Source organism: Eulemur rufifrons, unplaced genomic scaffold, assembly GCF_041146395.1.
Source record: "Eulemur rufifrons isolate Redbay unplaced genomic scaffold, OSU_ERuf_1 scaffold_84, whole genome shotgun sequence".
In the NCBI taxonomy this organism is placed as follows: Eukaryota; Metazoa; Chordata; class Mammalia; order Primates; family Lemuridae; genus Eulemur; species Eulemur rufifrons.
This window is the reverse complement of record NW_027182866.1, coordinates 499,560-516,081: the sequence shown is the minus strand read 5'-3', so window position 1 is coordinate 516,081 and position 16,522 is coordinate 499,560. Positions and strand designations below refer to the sequence as shown.

The window sequence follows — 16,522 nt, the reverse complement described above, 5'->3', positions numbered from 1 at the left end:
ACGCGGCGCTGGTGGCACGGGGACGAGCAGCAGCCTCGGCCCGCTCTCCGCGCCCCGCCTCCGGCCCCAGAGGCAAATGCTCGCTTCTGGCAGTTTCCTCCGATTGACGCCTCCGTGTTTCTGAACAATAGACGGCTAATTTTTTATTTCTTATTTTTAGATGTTTCCGTGGATTTCCCGCCCCACCCCTCAAAGGGTGACCCCTGTTACCTCCCCAGTGTGTCAACCTCAAAAGAAACTCAGAGGCGGGCGCGGTGGCTCACACCTGTAATCCCAGCACTCTGGGAAGCCGAGGCGGAGGATCGCTTGAGGCCGGGAATTCGAGACCAGTCTGGGCAATAGCGAGACCCCGTCTCTACAAAATAAAAAATTGCCTGGGCGTGGGGGTGCGTCCCTGTTGTCCCCGCTGCTCTGGAGGCTGAGGCAGGAGGATCGCTCCAGCCCGGGAGTTGGAGGCTGCAGCGAGCTATGATCATGCCACTGCACTCCAGCCGGGGTGACACAGCAGAGACCATGTCTCAAAAGAAAAAAAAACTCAGAGACGTGCTCTCCAGGACAAATAAATGAGCTCACTTGGGAAAGCAGGGACTCTCCAACCTGTGACAGATGACAGGCATATCTGAGGGATGGGGCTGAGGGGAGGTTTTAAAGACGAAGGGCTTCACGTAAGCTGCTTTGTAACAAAAATCACTGGTTATAGGGGCTTGCTGCAGGAGTTGGCGCCAGCTCACTGGCCAAGACAGTTGTTACTGCACAGGTGTCCCCGGCAAGCTGCTTATCTGGAATACTGCAGTCTTAGGAATTTCCGTGCCACGCTTCCTGTTAAGGGCGATGTGGTATTGCAGGAATGTCTTGTAATAGGGCCTCCTACAAGTATTCCCATGAGAGCTCCCCCTCCATGGCCTCCACTCCATTTTCTTAGGGTTTGAAATAAGTGGACCCTTTCTGGTGTTGGCAACTTTCACAACCGTTGTGGGTAAATGGACAGTCCAGGTTTATGTTTTCATGACTAAGTACCTGCTGGTCGCTGCTACTATGTAAATCCATGCTGACATTCTTGGGCAATCTTTTGTTGTTTCTCTTGAGTTAATATTAATAGTTACTTAGCATTTCCTTATGCCTAGCTTTTTACTAACCCATGGCTAACTGTTCCAAGTGCTCCAACATCTTTACCGCATGCCTGAAAATAACATTTTCCAAAGGCTCAAACACACCAGTTCTATTTAATTCCCGGAGACCTTGCCCAGAGAACCCTCTCTCCTGTTCCAGCCTAGACTGGTTGCTTTCTCAACCTCCTGCACAACAATCAGCTTGAGCTTTTCTTTGTTTTCATCCTTGAGACTCTCTCATTTCATAGATTCCCTGTTTCCTGGAATCTGTGCCATTTCTTTCTAGCTTTACTCTCTCATTTTTCTTAAGTAAGTCCTCTGATAACTTCCTGGAAAGGGTACATGTCTGAACATGTGTTCATTCTCCTGTAGGGACTCCCTGCTTGCTTTCTGTCCTGATGGAGAAACAAGTGTGTTGGCTGCTCTGTGACCTGGCCCACTAAAAGTTTTTTCCTACAGGCTTGAGCCCAAGACAGGGCCTTGAACATTCCCAGGCACTAATAAACTTGTTTAGGTTGTTGCCTGAAACCCTGAAAGAGCAAACATGTTGCTAAACACATACAAACCAACTCCCAATCCTAATTCAAATTTCTTAATTCCTTGGCCGAGACCCTGTGTCCTTAAAAAAAATAAAAAACAACAACAAAAATGTCTTCATTCCTCCTATAAAACTCTACAACTCACCACCCTCACTGCAGAGATAACAGCTACATTCAGAAGCTGGAGCAGTGGGGATTTCGCATCCTGCAAAGCAACCTGTTGTGTGTGGGTGGAGCAAGAGCCTGAGAGCCCATGGCAAACAACAGTTGATTTCCAGGGACTAAGTATGGTCATCCGCCACCCTGAATGCACCTCCAACACTGGAAGGCCTGGCCCTTGCTTAGGCGCACGGCACCCTGTCCTGGACGTCGCAGATGCTTTCTGCCACAAACCTTCAGACCCAGAGGCCCAGGACATGTTTGCCTTCCCCTAGGAGGGCTGACCCTGGGGTACTTACACAGCCCTACTACCTGCCACAGTTTAGTGGCCGGAAACCTGTCCATGTTAAGTGATGTGCCTGGCATTGATGGGAATAGTGTGTGGATAATCTTCTCCTAACCTCCGTGGATGTCGGTCTTCTGCAGGAGACCGCCCAGAGTCCTAGAGTATCTGCAATCCGGAGGATGGGCTGGCAGCCCACAGAAAGTCCAGGGGCCAGGGAGCCTCATAAAACTCAGGGGCACGGTCCGGGCAGGTGAGACTGGGGTTTGCCAGCAGCTGTGACTGACAAGATATAGGCATATCCGTGGCCCCAAAGGGTTAAAGAAGTATAAACCTTTGTGGGTCTGCAATATTTGCAGTGTGTGGTACCCCAAGAAACACTATGCATTTCCCAGGCTCCCTAATCCAAGATGGGGCAGAGAAGGAGGGCATTACGTGGCAGATTCATCTGCCCTACAGCCCACAGGGAGCAAGACAGAGAGAAGTAAATGTAGTCTCTCAAATAAACAAATTAGGCTCTTTTTTTTTTTCTTTTTGAGACAGAGTCTCACTTTGTTGTCCCAGCTAGAGCGCCATGGCATCAGCCTAGCTTACAGCAATCACAAACTCCTGGGTTCAAGCGATCCTTCTGCCTCTGCCTCCCAAGTAGCTGGGACTACAGGTGTGCACCACCATGCCCAGCTAATTTTTTCTATATATTTTTAGTTGTCCAGATAATTTCTTTCTATTTTTTAGTAGAGACAGGGGTCTCGCTCTTGCTCAGGCTGGTCTCAAACTCGTGACCCCGAGGGATGCTCCAGCCTCAGCCTCCCAGAGTGCTAGGATTACAGGCGTGAGCCACCACACCCGGCCAGAAACTGCACTTTTACCCACTTCTGTTAAACATTATACTGGAAATTCTAGCCAAAGCAGTTAGGCAAGAAAAAGGAATAACAGGAATCCACATTGGAAAGAAAAAATGAAAGTATTCCTATTCATAGATGACATGATCTTATACATAAAAACCCCTAACAAAAAAAAATCCACAAAAAAACTACTACAGCTAATGAACAAATTCAGCAAAATGGCAGGATACAAGATCAACACCCAAAAATCAGTTGTATCTCTAGATGCTGGCCACGAAAAATATGAAAGAGAAATTAAGAAAACAATTCCATTTTACGATCAGATCCAGAAGAATAAAACAGCTGGGAACAGATTTAACCAAGGTGGTGAGAGACTTGTGCACAGGAAACTGCAAAGTGTTGCTAAAGGAAACCGAAGGGTTTCCTAAGCAGCTGCCAAGTCATCCATCTCTGCTCATGGACTGGAAAACTTAATATTGTTAAGGTATATTCTGTCTGGGCAAACCCACAGCTGGAGTTGTCCCCAAAGCAGTGGCAGGAGAGTTCCCGCAAGGGGCAGCCTCAAATTCTCTCAAGATGAGGCCAGCAGGGATTCCACAGAGAGAAGCACTAGACTTCCAGTGATGCTCTGTCCAGGCTGATAAATAAAGCATTTATTAGGGGAACCTACGTATAGAGCCCTGCCGGAGTGCTCTCAAGGCAGTGAGGAAAGAGATATCCTGTCTAGGTATGTCCCCACAAGGGGGTTGAGCATGGGGTTAAATGAGGGTTTAAGGAATTTGGTTCAGGGCCAAGGCTTGTTTCTGTGTGTTTAGCAGCAGGGTTAATCTCTCAGGGTTTTTGAGCAACCACCTAAACAGCTTTATCAGTACCTAGGAATGTTCAAGGGCCCAGCTTGGGTTCAAGGCTGCAGGGAAAACATGGAGCCGGGTCCCAGAGCTGTCAAGGTGCTCTGTGTTTCTTGGGCAGGACTCGAAAAAAAGCTGGGGTACCTGGGGGGACCCTACAAAGTGGCAATGCTACCCAAAGCCTTCTATGGGCTCAACGCTGGGCGGTGGCTCACGCCTGTAATCCCAGCACTCTGGGAGGCCGAGGAGGGAGGATCGCTTGAGGTCAGGAGTTCGGGACCAGCCTGAGCAAGAGCGAGACCCCCGTCTCAAATAAATAAATAAAAAGAAAAGGGGAGAAAATGGGCAAAGACACACCAGAAAGGGCATAAAAAGAAAAGGTTAAAAAAAAGTTAAAATTCATACTTTTTTGAAGCAAGCACAGCTGGAACACTTCCGCGCGGGAACGGGCTGCCCGCGGAGCGCGCCGCGTGTCCGGCAGGGGGCGCCGTCGTGCCCGACCCGCGACCCCGCCGTCCCCGGGCCCGACCCGCGACCCCCCGGTTCCCAGGCCCGAACCCCGACCCCGCCGTCCCGGGCCCCGACCCCCGACCCCGCGGCGGACCTGCGCTGGGGGTTGGCACGGACGGGCCTGCGTTTCGGCGTGATTTTGCCGCAAAAGATTGAACCCAAGTCCCACCATCGCCGGGGTCTTCCTCGGCTGCGCGGAGAGCGCGGGGGGCGCGCTCGGACGCGGTGGCCCGTGCGCCCCGAGAGGGGCTCGTGCGGCCTCGTCGCGCTGCCTCCGCCCGCCGGGCTTTGCTCTGCCAGGAACCGAGCGACGCGGCCAATCAGCGTCCGGACGCGGAGGCCCGTTTTCAGCAACACGGCGGACCAGACACCGGGAAAGACTTTCTCGGTGAAACCATGAAAAGTCTGCAGAAAACATGGAAGGCTTCCTTTCTTTTTTTGAGTGACCCGGGCTAGAGTGACGTGTCCTGGTCACAGCTCACTGCAACCTCAAACTCCTGGGCTCAGGCGACCCTCCTGTCTCAGCCTCCCGAGTAGCTGGGACAACAGGCGCTGCCACCACACCCTGCTAATTTTTCTATTTTTAGTAGAGACGGGGTCTCGCTCTTGCTCAGGCTGGTCTCGAACTCGTGACCTCCAGCGATCCACCCGCCTTGGCCTCCCAGAGTGCTAGGATTACAGACGTGAGCCACCGCGCTGCCGAGAAGGCATCATTTTGAATTCAGGGCTGAGCCGACACACAGCAAAGAGGAAAGAGCAAGCCCCGAATGCAGAAAACCTGGACGCGACAGGGGAGGGCCCAGGCGGAGAACTGCCCGCCCCCGCGCCGGGCTGTGGTCTCCCTATTCTCTCCTGTCTCTCCCTGTCTGGCCGTTTTCAGACAACTGAAGGACAAGCGAGCAGATTCTGCATATGTATCCGTTGGACAGGCACGTATGGAAGGCCGCTGTGGCCCGCAGCCTGGCTGAGGACACCGGGTGAACGGGAGAGACAGCTGTCTGCCGCCAGGCAGCCAGAGTCTAGAAATGTCTCGGGAGTGACGCCAAGGATAACGTACGCGTGCAAGAAAACCCAGACAGCATTAGTGTGAAAGGACACAGAGACTGGACTTGTTTAAGTGAGGAGATCAACAACATTGTGAGATTTAGCATCACTTTTCTTCGCACAAAAGAGGGAAATTCCAGAGCTTGCTTCTGGCTTCGGAAGGAATTCACAGAAGTGCCTTTCTGCAGAGAATGATGTCATACAAGAAGGCATTTTCGGGGCAAGACGTCCCCAACGCCAGCCCCACGCAGAATGCTGGATCTAGGGGTGACGGGTCCCCCCTAGGAAAGCCCCTCTGCACAAAGAGCGCGTCCCACGGTAGTTTCATGACATCAGAAAAGAGAAGGGGAGAGGTTTCTCCCTATCCTCCCTCCGACTGCGCGTGTTCTCAGCCCCCCGCCTACCAAGGGTGCAGAGAGTGGGGGCCTCCCCCGGCCCCCCAGCCCTGTCAGCAAGAGCCTTCCCGCTAACCATTAGAAAGATGGGCCTGCAGAGCTCAAGCGGGCCAAAGGTTAGGAGAGGCGGAGCAGAACTTGGCTGCACAGCAGGTGTGGTGCCTGCCAGGTTCCTTCCACGTTAGGATAGAGAAGGGGACGTGGCCACAGGAGCCCACGACAAGAGCACTGGGGACGTTTCTATTCTGTACATTTGAACACTCACACAAAACTGAAATTTTCCCAGGAAACACGAGTAGACGTAAGGCACTGAAGTGTCCCGAGATGAGCTGGGCAGGGCTGCCGATTCCCCGACCCCGGGCGGGCAGTCAGCCCTGTGCCGACCGGCGGGGCCCGGCCTGGCCCTGCCTCCCTGCCAGGCCTTGGCTGCCACTGGCTCCATGGGGGTCTCCGAGGAGGGGCAGAAATGCGCCAGACAGAACCCGGTGGCTTCCCACACGTGCCTCCTGGCTGGTCCCTGGAAGCAACTCAGGCAGTTTCTACCCTGTTCACAACTCTTTTTGCTCAATTTGTTGCATTTTAGGCAACAGCTGCCATCTTGCCAGCCTCGTCCTAATGGACGCTGGGGGAACGGGAGGTGCAGGGCCGCAAGGAGGACTGGGGCCCGCAGGTGCCTCCACCTCCGGGTTTGCTCCACGGGGTCTTAGGGCAACAGAAGCCCCTGCGTGGGGCCTGGCTCTACTTTTTAGCCTCGTGGACCTTCTGAGCCTCAGTTTCCTTCCCCGCCACACCCGGTGGCATCAGCCTGCCGGCAGAGCCAATGCTCAAACAGCCCTTTGGGCCCAACTGCTGCCAGCTCCGAGCTTGTCTGCAGAGGGAGGTGGGGGTGGGGTGTCCCGACAACCTGGAGGCCCAGGCTGCTTTCCTGAAGGGAAGTGTCCACAGAGCACCGCGCTCCAGCCCAGCCGGGGCTGATGGAGCCACTAGAGACCCGGGGAAGCCACCTACACCCCAGTGTCCAGAGCTGGTGGCCGGGCTTCTCGAGGAGACCCTGGCAGCTGGGGCATCTCTGTCCCTGCTCTGCAGGTGAGAAAACAGCGGCGCAGGTGTCGGGCAGCAGCTTCCAGGCTGGTGCTAAGCTGCCCTGGAAGCAGGCTGCGGAGCACTGCGGCACGCCTCTGCTCGGGAGCCAGGGAACGCAGCAGAGCCGGTGTGCTGCTGCCCGGCCTCACCGGTACGGCAGAACGACGGCCGCCCGCTCTGCACCAGCAAAGCCAAAGGCTGGCGGGCAAGGCGGGCGAAGGCTCCGGCCGGCACAACCGCAGCAGCGTCGCAGAGCTCGGGGGCTGCTTGTCACTGTCGTTGTAACAGGCAGCTGGCCTGGCATCGCGGGATCCAGGCGGTGGGCAACTCAGTGTCCTTCCTCCTCTCCCTGACGGTCCCTCCTCTTGCAGCCACCGTGCCCTGGGTCCATGCACTGTGCCCCCCAGCTCCACCCTGGCACCCAGCCATGCCTGCTGTGCCTGCCCGTTGGGGTAGCAGGGTCCAGAGGCCACAAAGATGCCCAGGTCACAGTGCCATCTGGTTCAGTGGCTGGGCTGAGGCACCGCACCCACGCCTGGCAGGTGCTGAGGGAAACCCAGGACAGCCCTTGAGAAAGACCACCCCGAAGGGAGGCTCCCGGGCTTCCTCTCAACTTCAGTCAGGTAAATGCTGTGCGTGGCGCTCGGAGCCCAAGATCTCGTGCGAAGGGAGGGCACCCACCAAAGGCCGCTGTCTTCCCCCCACATCGGGCGTCAGGGCCCCACCAACGTGGGGCCGACCCCACCTCTGCCAGGGGCTCTGTCCCCTCCCTGGTCCTTTGGGGGCATGACCAGAGGTTGGCAGGGGGTTCTAGGGGGCCACACGTTCCCAGAAGGGAAAGAAATTGCCGCAGCTGGAGAAATGGAGACTCAAAGTGGGGGAGGCTGGGCAGGGCAGCTCCACGGGGGTGGAGGGGCTGGCGGCCGTGGGCGCCCCAGGAGGAGGGAGCCCTCTGGTTCTTTTCACGCGACCTAAGCTTCAGGGCCGTTCCCCACGGCCCACGGCCCAGTGCCAGCCACAGGCTCCCGCAAGGCCCTGGCCAGGTGGACCACCTCGTTCCGCGGCCCCCGAAGCCCCCACTATTGCACCGGAGCAGACTGGTGCGGCCTTCCCCTGCAGGGCAGAGTGTTTCCAACCCACCCTGGAGCTGGGCAGGTGACAAGGAGGAGGTCCCCAGAGGGCCGCCTGCCTAGAGGGCTGGCAGCGTCCCCGCAACAGTGAGGGACGAGCCCCGTGGCCCGGCCGTCCGCGTGGTGAGAAGCCAGGAGTGACCCGAGAGATGTCTCCTGCCGCCAGGAGTGGGGACAGGAGAGGGGGCGGCGTTTCCCTGCGGGCGGGGACTCTGGGGGCAGCCAGGCTGGGGTGCGGAGGAGATGAAGGCCAAGGAAGCTTCTAGGGACACCCCTTCGGAGTCAGTCTCTCCAAGCAGGACGGGAAGCCAAGAACGTCTGACATTTATTTTTCTGGCACCTACTCATGGCAAGTGATACTGAGTTTTATGCATGGTCAAGATAGGAAGTCTCCTTTTTAAAAACATTCAAGGGAGAAAGCGAAGCAATTTAAAGAAAACAGTGTCAGCATGCTGGCACATGTGGGATGACCACACAAGACCGCGCTTCAGGCGGGGAAGAGTGGGCATGTGAAGGCCACCCGGGCGGAGCTCAGGGTGCTAGCAGTCCCTCCCCCTTCCTCAGGGCCAGCGCCAGCTGGACCTCCCAACAGCAAGTCCCGGCGGCTCAATAGGAGACCCCGGGAATCAACGTTTTCCTCTGACGGAATCTGTGTGCTCTGCTCTGCTGCGGACCAACATCTCCACCTTCCCTTTGGCCCCTCATCCCTCACCACTGGCTCTCACGGGAGGCTAACTCCATGTCCACAGTCCACAGCTGGAGGCCCAGCAAGAGGTCGACAGGACAAGCATGTGTAGGGCCTGCAGCCAGACACCACTGGGACTTGCACAGGCCACCCTATCCTCAGACACCCTGTGTCCCAGCGTTTGCACAGGAGGGGCCTAACTGGCTCCCATGACAATGAAGTCCAGTGTTGAGCCTGCCTCAGGTGAGGCTGGATCCAGACGCCTGAAGCAAGGAGGCAGGCCAGGCTTCTTGCCTTCCCCAGGACTGGCCTCATTCTCAGACTGGCTCTTCCCATGAGATGTCTTTAGGGCTGCCACCCGGACAATCGCCTCCTTCTCGTGAGCTTCAGCAAAGGTCTGGAGCTGCCAACCTCTGGGTTCACTCCACCCACAGATGAAGAAAGAGCTGCCCAGAGGGATGCAGGGCTGCTGCCAGCAGAGGCCGGAATGGCCATGGGGCAGCCAGGTGCCGCCCTGGCCTGCGACTTTGGATTTCAGCTGCAGTTCATGTGCTGGTCCTGCTCCATCTGGCTGTCCCCCTGCCCAGGTCGGTTCTCGGTGCACCCGTCCAGCAGTGCCCTAGCATCCTGGACCCCTTCCCTCTGGTTCCCAATGGGACCGCCCAGGAAGCTGGCGCCAGCCCACCTCCCAGGGGCCTGTGTTCTCCGCATACAGGAGGGGCGTCTATGCTGATGGTGGGCGGTGCCTCAAAGGTGGCCATCTGGGCAGGGCCTTGGGGAGAGACGTGTCACAGAGCTCCTGAAGCAGCCAGAGCACAGACACTGTCACTTTGCTCAGGGTCTGCAGTGGGAGCAGTGGGGGTTCCAGCCCCTCGGCAGAGCCACGTCCTGGGACTGGGCCTCCACAGGACTCAAGAGGGCATCCCAGGGGACCCTGGACCCCACTGGTTGCTGGAAGGGGCAGCTGCAAAGGTGGCATTCGTGACAGTGGCGCCACCCCGGGATGGGGGGTCTCCTCAAGATCTCTGGGGACAGCACCACTTCCCTTCCTCTGCTGCACTGGCCCAGAAACTTTGGGGGAAAGTAGGGTTTCCTGACCCCCAATCCTGCTGCAGCTTGAAAGTCCTTGCATAGGGACACCAGGGGCACAGCCCTCCCATCACCCTGATCCTCTTTGCCTAAAAGCGGCACAATACCACGGATGGAGGAAGAGCCCAGGGAGGGGACAGCAGAGCCCTCAGGCCCATGGCTGCCCTCAACCCAAAGGTGCCGACCAGGAAAATCTCAGCCCCGGTGAGCCCCCAGCCCCAGAACTTCCTCAGGGCACAAAGACAGACCTGGGGAGGCCTCTGGCTGGGTCTAGCTGGACTTCCGCCCGACGGCCCGTGCAGAGCCGAGAACAGTCCCTCCTGTTTACATCTGGCTCTTGTGCCTGGAGTGGCTGCCAGATGGCCAGCCAGCTGTCCCCAGGCCAAGATGCCATGGTAGTGGAGGGTCTCCCCGACCCCACCACCATCACCCAGGCCCCTGTTCCACCCCTGTCTGTACGCCCGTGCTGAGGGCAGGGGGGCTGCAGGTGCCCCAAGCTTTCGCCGGAGGAGCAGGCCAGCTGGAACCCTGGTGAGTTCTGGCCAAGGACACGGGGGTCCCCCTGGCACCACCACTTTCTGCTTCCCTGGGGGAGCTCCCGAGTCCCCTCATGACAGGGGGGCAGGAGTCAGAGCTTAGCGTTTGCTCTGCCCAAGCGGAGGGTGGAAGCTGGGGGTGGGGGCGGAGGGTGCCCTCCCAAGGTCTCTGCCCCCAACCCTTCCCCACTGGGGCCCGGCAGACCCTGCCCAGGGTCCCAACAAGCTGGAGGGGCCTGGTGTTGGTACCAGGGCCTCCAAGGCAGGTGAAGAGGTACACTGTGGCTGGGAGGGGGGCGTGGCTCCTGACCCTCAGCCTCAGGTAGAGCCCCTGAGATCTCGTGGTGACCTCAGGGTGACCAGGAGTTCATGAGGCTGGGAGGGTGCCCAGTGGGGGTGTGGGGACCAAGGACTCTCAGTCTGTCCTCTTTCCCCCAGGTGAGATGAGCCCCTGGAACTCAGGGTCCACAGGACAGTTGCCAGAGACCCCTGCTCACCGCCCTGCCAGGGCCCCAAGCCGCCCTCTGCCACAGCTGCGCCCCCGGACCAAGGAGCGCCTGCCTCCTTCCCCCAGGGCGGGCAGGCCTGGTAGCCGCCTCTGGCCTGGAAGGGCGCCCAGAGTCCCGGAGATCTGTGCAGGGGTGGGGTTGAGGGGCGGGGTCTTGCAGTGCGCACCTACCTCTTTCCCTCCCAGGGCCCCGCGTGGGCTTTCGGGGAGCTGTTCCCTTTGCCCAGCCTGACCCGAAGGCAGGAGGCGGCGGCAGAGCGCTGGCCGCCCCGCAGCGGCTCCTTTTGTGTGCGAGTGGACAAAGTTTCCACCACCCGCTGCCCAGTCTCCGAAGCTTTCCTCCCCGGCGGGCGCTTCTGTCCCTGGAAGAGCAGAAGCCACGGGGGCGAGTTTCCATCCTCGCCCCCGCCCCATCTGTCTGGGCAGGCACCCTTGCTTCGCCGGCCCCCACCGCGGGCCCAGGACCGGCAGCGCGGGGAGCGTGACCCCGGGCCCTGCGCGATCCGGGCCGCCGCCCCGCTGTCCCCGGAGGCTCGAGTCCCCGGCGCGGCCAAGGGCGGTGGCGCAGCTGCACGACTCGGGACCGCAGCCCGCCACAGTCAACAGAAAGCCTCGGAAAAGCCCGCGGGGCGAGAAACGGCGGGGAGCGGCGCGCGGCCCCGCCCGCACCCCCAGCGCCCCTCGGCGCGAGATCCGCCCGCAGGCCGCGGCCCGGCGAGGGTTAAGCGGGGCGGGGCGTGGGGCGGCCCCGCCTCCGCCGCCGCGCAGGGTCCGAGCGCGCACCGGGCGCGGGGGCGGGTCGGAGCGGGCGGCGGCGGCGGCTGAGGGCGCGGCGTGACGGGCGAACGCGGGGAGCGGCGGCGGCGCGGCCCGCGTGACCCACCGCCGCGCCCCGTGCGCCCGCGAGCCCGCGCCCCGCCGCGCCCGGCCCAGCCGCAGGATGCGCGCCCCGCCGCTGCTGCTGCTGCTGGCCGCCTGCGCGCCGCCGCCCTGCGCCGCGGCCGCTCCGACGCCGCCGGGCTGGGAGCCGGCCCTCGACGCGCCCTGGTGCCCCTACAAGGTGCTGCCCGAGGGCCCCGAGGCGGGCGGCGGGCGCCTGTGTTTCCGCAGTCCCGCGCGCGGCTTCCGCTGCCAGGCGCCCGGCTGCATACTGCACGCCTCGGCCCGCAACTCTCTGCGCGCCAGCGTCCTGCGCAACCACAGCGTGCTGCTGCAGTGGCGCCTGGCGCCGGCCGAGGCGCGCCGCGTGCGCGCCTTCGCGCTCAACTGTTCGTGGCGCGGCACCTACACGCGCTTCCCGTGCGAGCGCGTGCTGCTCGGGGCTTCCTGCCGCGACTACCTGGTGCCCGACGTGCACGACGGTGTGCGCTACCGCCTGTGCCTGCAGCCGCTGCCGCTGCGTGCCGAGGCCGCCGCCGCGTCGGAGCCCGCCGACCCCGGGGAGTGCGTGGAGTTCCTCGCCGAGCCGCCCCGCATGCGGGAGATTGTGGTGGCCATGACGGCGGTGGGCGGCTCCATCTGCGTCATGCTCGTGGTCATCTGCCTGCTGGTGGCCTACATCACCGAGAACCTCATGCACCCCGTCATCGGGCGCCCCGGGTTGCGCAGGCATCGCTGAAGCGCCCAAGGGGCGCAGCCTGCCCCAGGGCGACTGAGACTCCAGGCCCTCCGCCCGCCCTCCTCTCATTCCTAGTCCCTCGAGATCCTCACAGAGAGCCTGCCGGAGACGATTAGGATGAAACGGCTGCCTGCGCCCGGACCTTGGCATTGTGACACGCCCTTCCCAGCTGGGCGTCCTCCTCCCAGACTCTGGCTCCGGACTGGCCTGTGGGCCTGGGCTGCAGTGCCAGCTGCATCCAGGGCTCTCCCCGCTCTCCAGAGGCCTTTATAGGGACGGCCAGGACATATGGCCCCTTCCAGCAAGAGCCATTGGCACGCTGGATCGTCACCCTGCACCTGCATCCTGTGCCAAGTTGTCAAAGACAGGCTATCGTCATTGCTTGGTCACTGTGTGCTTTGGAGTGGGGGGCGACCCTTGGAGCCTGTCTTCCGTCCGCCCCCTCTCCCTGCACCACCCCAGCGGGCTTAGGTTAGCTTCGTGCCTTAGTTATCTCCAGCCCACTGCAACAACCAACCCCCGGGGCCCCTGCTGTCCAAGAGGGTCTGTGCCCTGAGACTGGCCAGCATGGTCGTGTGTCTGGCCAGTGTCCCCAGCACTGCAGGGGCGCGTGCCGAGGGTGAGCAGCATCCCGGCCTCTTTCCTGGTGGGGATCTGCACAGGCCGCGCTGCAGCTCAGCAGGCCTGGCCCCACTTCCAGCTGCTGCGTCCGGGGTTGAGTGTCCTCCGACTTGGAGAGGCTCGTGGTTCTCCATGGCCGGACCCTTCTTTCCTTTTGTGTGTGTTGCCTCTGACTAGGACTTTCTGTGGGGAGTGGGAGCAGGTGGTGGGTGGACAGCATCACGTCCTGAGGGCAAAAGGCTGGACGCCGGCATCACCCAGGGGACCTTCCTTGGAGGCCTGGATCCCACGCCACAGCCAACCCAGGAGACCTCGATGACCAAGGGATGACCGACAGCACCACCCGAGCCTTTTCACACTCAAGGGTCGGGAGCCCAGGATCTGGCCCCGTGAAGCTGCCCACCCACCGTGGACTCGAGGCTGGCTGTGTCCACCTCCAGCAGACCTGGGCCCCTGGCCGAGGCCACGCTCTGTGACAACCCCCTGGTGATGTTGGGCACCGACTGGAATTGACCCTGGCACCTCCTGGTCACTGTGGATACACCCCCGACCCTCACCCCAGGACCACCAGCGACCCCAGGCCCTGGCTGGGCCCCCGCAGCACCCAAACCCAACCTCTCTGAGTCTTCGCTCCTCCTGCCCCTCCCTGCGTGGCGCTGGCCAAGTGCGATCCTGGCGCCGTGTCTAAATGTCCATCATTCTCAGACCAAAGATGCCGTCTTGTGTGTTTATTGGGAAGGTGGAGGGAAGGGTGTGGGGGTGAGGGGAGGGACAGGTGGACCCTTCTCCCCAGTTCCCACAGGCTTCTGGAGCGTGGCCCAGGGGCTGGCCCCGAGCCCTTTCCCAGCCTGGGTGGGGTTGGCCCAGGCAGGTGCACGGCGCGCTGCCCTTGCCGTTTCCAGCTGGAGGGCGGGCAGGGTGCCCACTGCTTACCCATCCGCCCTCAGACCTTGGGAAGTCATCGTTCCCCGGGCCAGCCGTGCGGGCGGGGGTGGGGGAGGCAGCACCTGCTGCAGTTAGAAATAGCCCAGTCTCATGGGTGACCCACTTGAGCTGTGACAAGCAGCAATTAGGTGGCTCTGGGAGGGGGCTCCCCTCCCCAGCCTGGTGCCTCGCTGTGCAGGGCTGGGGCTGGGGCTGGGGGCAGTGGACAAAGTCCAGCCTGCTCCCGGGGGTGCCCTGTGCGGGCTGCTGCCCTCCCACTCTCCCAGGCTGTCCCTGGGGCACCCGCAGCCGGCTGTGACCCTGAGGAAGCAAAAACAGCCGGGGGCGGCGGGAGGGGGAGCCAGGCTCCGAGGAGTGACTCATCTGGGGGGGGGGAGCAGTGATGTGTCTAGACAGCGGGCAGGAATGGGAGGGATTCGGGTCCAGCCACCTCCCATCCTGGCTCCCTGGGGGGCCCAGCCCGCCTGCGAAGGGCATTCAGTGCCCTCCACCAGCAGAGGCAGGAGTGGGAGCCTGGCAGCGCCCCAGCGTCCTCACACAGGCTGGTTCCAGAGCCGAGGACGAGTGGCACCTTCTGGGTTACCCGTGGGGTTCCGGGAGGCCTCCCTGGTCTGCGCCCTGACTCAGGCCTCTGTCATGGGCCTGGGCTCGCACTGGGCAAAGTCAAGGCCTGTCAGCCAACTCTGAGGGGCTTCTCAGAGGCCTGGAGACCAGCTTGGGGTTCGCAGAGAGGGTCCCAAGGACAATGCCCAGCCGAGGAGATGACCTGCAGCTGCCATGCAGGCCAAGGTGTCTGCTTCCAAGCTCAGGTCATTCCCACCGACTGGGCTGGCTCCTCCACCCTCCCAGGGACACAGGGACACCCGGGCCCCTGCCCCCACCCCGCTTGGTCCACCTGAAAGCTTGGTAGGGAACCTTCAGTTCTCATCCAGAACGTTCCCTCCTGCAGCCCCAGCACCTCCTGGAGCAGCCTCCCTGTCCCTGTCCTCTTCTCTCCTCTCGCTCCCTCTCTCTCTTGCTCTCTGTCCTGCTCTCTTTCCTCTCTCCCTTCCTCTTGTGGATGCTGGCTCTCTGCCTGTGTGGCCCGGCTGGGGCCTGCTCTCCAGGTGGCTTCCCTCTGCCCTGCAGGGAAGCCCAGAGGGCTCACTGGCAGCTGAAGATACCTAAGCCCGTATTTTCCAACATGGAGAAGGTATCTGCTTTGATTCCAAAACACCGTAGGCTGCCCGGGCTGGCACCCGGGCTCTGCCTGCTAAGAGCTGGCAGGTGCTCAGCCTCAGTTTCTGCATCTGTAAAGTGGAAACAGGAGTGGGAGCCGACACCCGCCAAGTCGGGTAGAGGTGGCTGAACCACCACCCACACTGCAGCTCCAACTCCCTCCGGGGCAGCACCTTGGAGCTGCAGCCCCGGCCTGACCCTGCTGCAGACTCTGGGCCTTTCTTTTTCTTTTCTTTTTTTTTTTTTAAGTCCTTGACATTCCACCCTTAAGTGACAATTGGGACAACTGGGAGAGAGGAAGAGTCGGAGCAGGGTGGAGAGCGAGGAGGGGCTCGAGGGCTGGAAGTCTAGTCCACACAGTTTTTGTCCGGGAGGGCTCATCACCAGTGTCATTGAGAGGACATGTGGCAATGAGGCCTTCTGTCACTGCACCAGAAAGGGGTCGCAGTTGGCGGAGGGATGACGGTCTTCAAAGTAACCCTTCCTTTCTTGGCCGACGGTCGGGGACTGTGGGTGTGGCTCTTCTGCTGGCTGCACCGGCAGAAAGTTGAGGCTGGAGGTTCCGTGGAATCCAGTGAGGCGCCAGGTGCCGCCCGGGCCCCCCTGGGGTCGTAGGTGCAAACGTGGTACCGGTGGGCTTGCCTGGTCTCCCGACGGCCTCCTCAGCGTGGTGCAGACCACGCTCCTCCCACCAGGCCTTGGTGCTGGCTCCAGCGTGGTGGCTCCCAGGAATGGGCTCCAGTCACTGTCACTGCAGAGTCGTCACCCGCACAACACGAGCTGAAACGAGCGCCCAGAGCTGCTCTCCCACTCGGATTCCTTCACAGGGTCCCCTGGGCAGGCACGACCTCAGCGTCAGTCCCTGGACCCACGGGACAAACAGGCCCAGGGTGGCCCCCACGATGCCCCTGCCATGGGCTTCGTCTGCTCCCACAATGTGGTGACACGGACCCCGGGCCCAGGGAAGCCGTTGGAAGGCGGACTGAAGGGGTGTCCGCCTGTGCCCGGGATGGTGCGTTCCTGCCTTCCAACCCAGGGCGCCGGCCACTCACCGCGCCCATCACCTGTTCACAGGTGAGCCTCTCGTTGGTCTCCGCCGGCTTTTGATTGTACTTGCGAATGTCACAGAACACCAGCTTGTTGGGGTCCTTGCAGAAGGGGTCCCAAAACATGGCAGCAGGCATGAGATACCTGCCACTGTTGGAGCCTTCGGGCAGTAAAGTACTAGAGCCACCAACACTCCACGTGGGCACCTCCTGCAGGCACTTGGGCTCACAGCCCAGGCTGTGGGTCTTGCAGCGAAGCCGTTCTCAGCCCCGTCAACCTAGACATGCGTGGCTGGGGACACAGGCACCTG

The 16,522-nt window shown here is 60.9% G+C and overlaps 1 protein-coding gene across 1 annotated transcript; it reads left to right on the top strand.

The window, feature by feature from the left end:
* Window positions 1–11,703: 11,703 nt before the first annotated feature.
* FNDC10 (fibronectin type III domain containing 10) lies at window positions 11,704–13,685 on the top strand. Its single transcript, XM_069464737.1, has one exon. It carries the CDS (start codon window positions 11,704–11,706, stop codon window positions 12,379–12,381), a length of 678 nt encoding a protein of 225 aa, XP_069320838.1. The 3' UTR covers window positions 12,382–13,685.
* The last annotated feature ends 2,837 nt before the right edge of the window (window positions 13,686–16,522 follow it).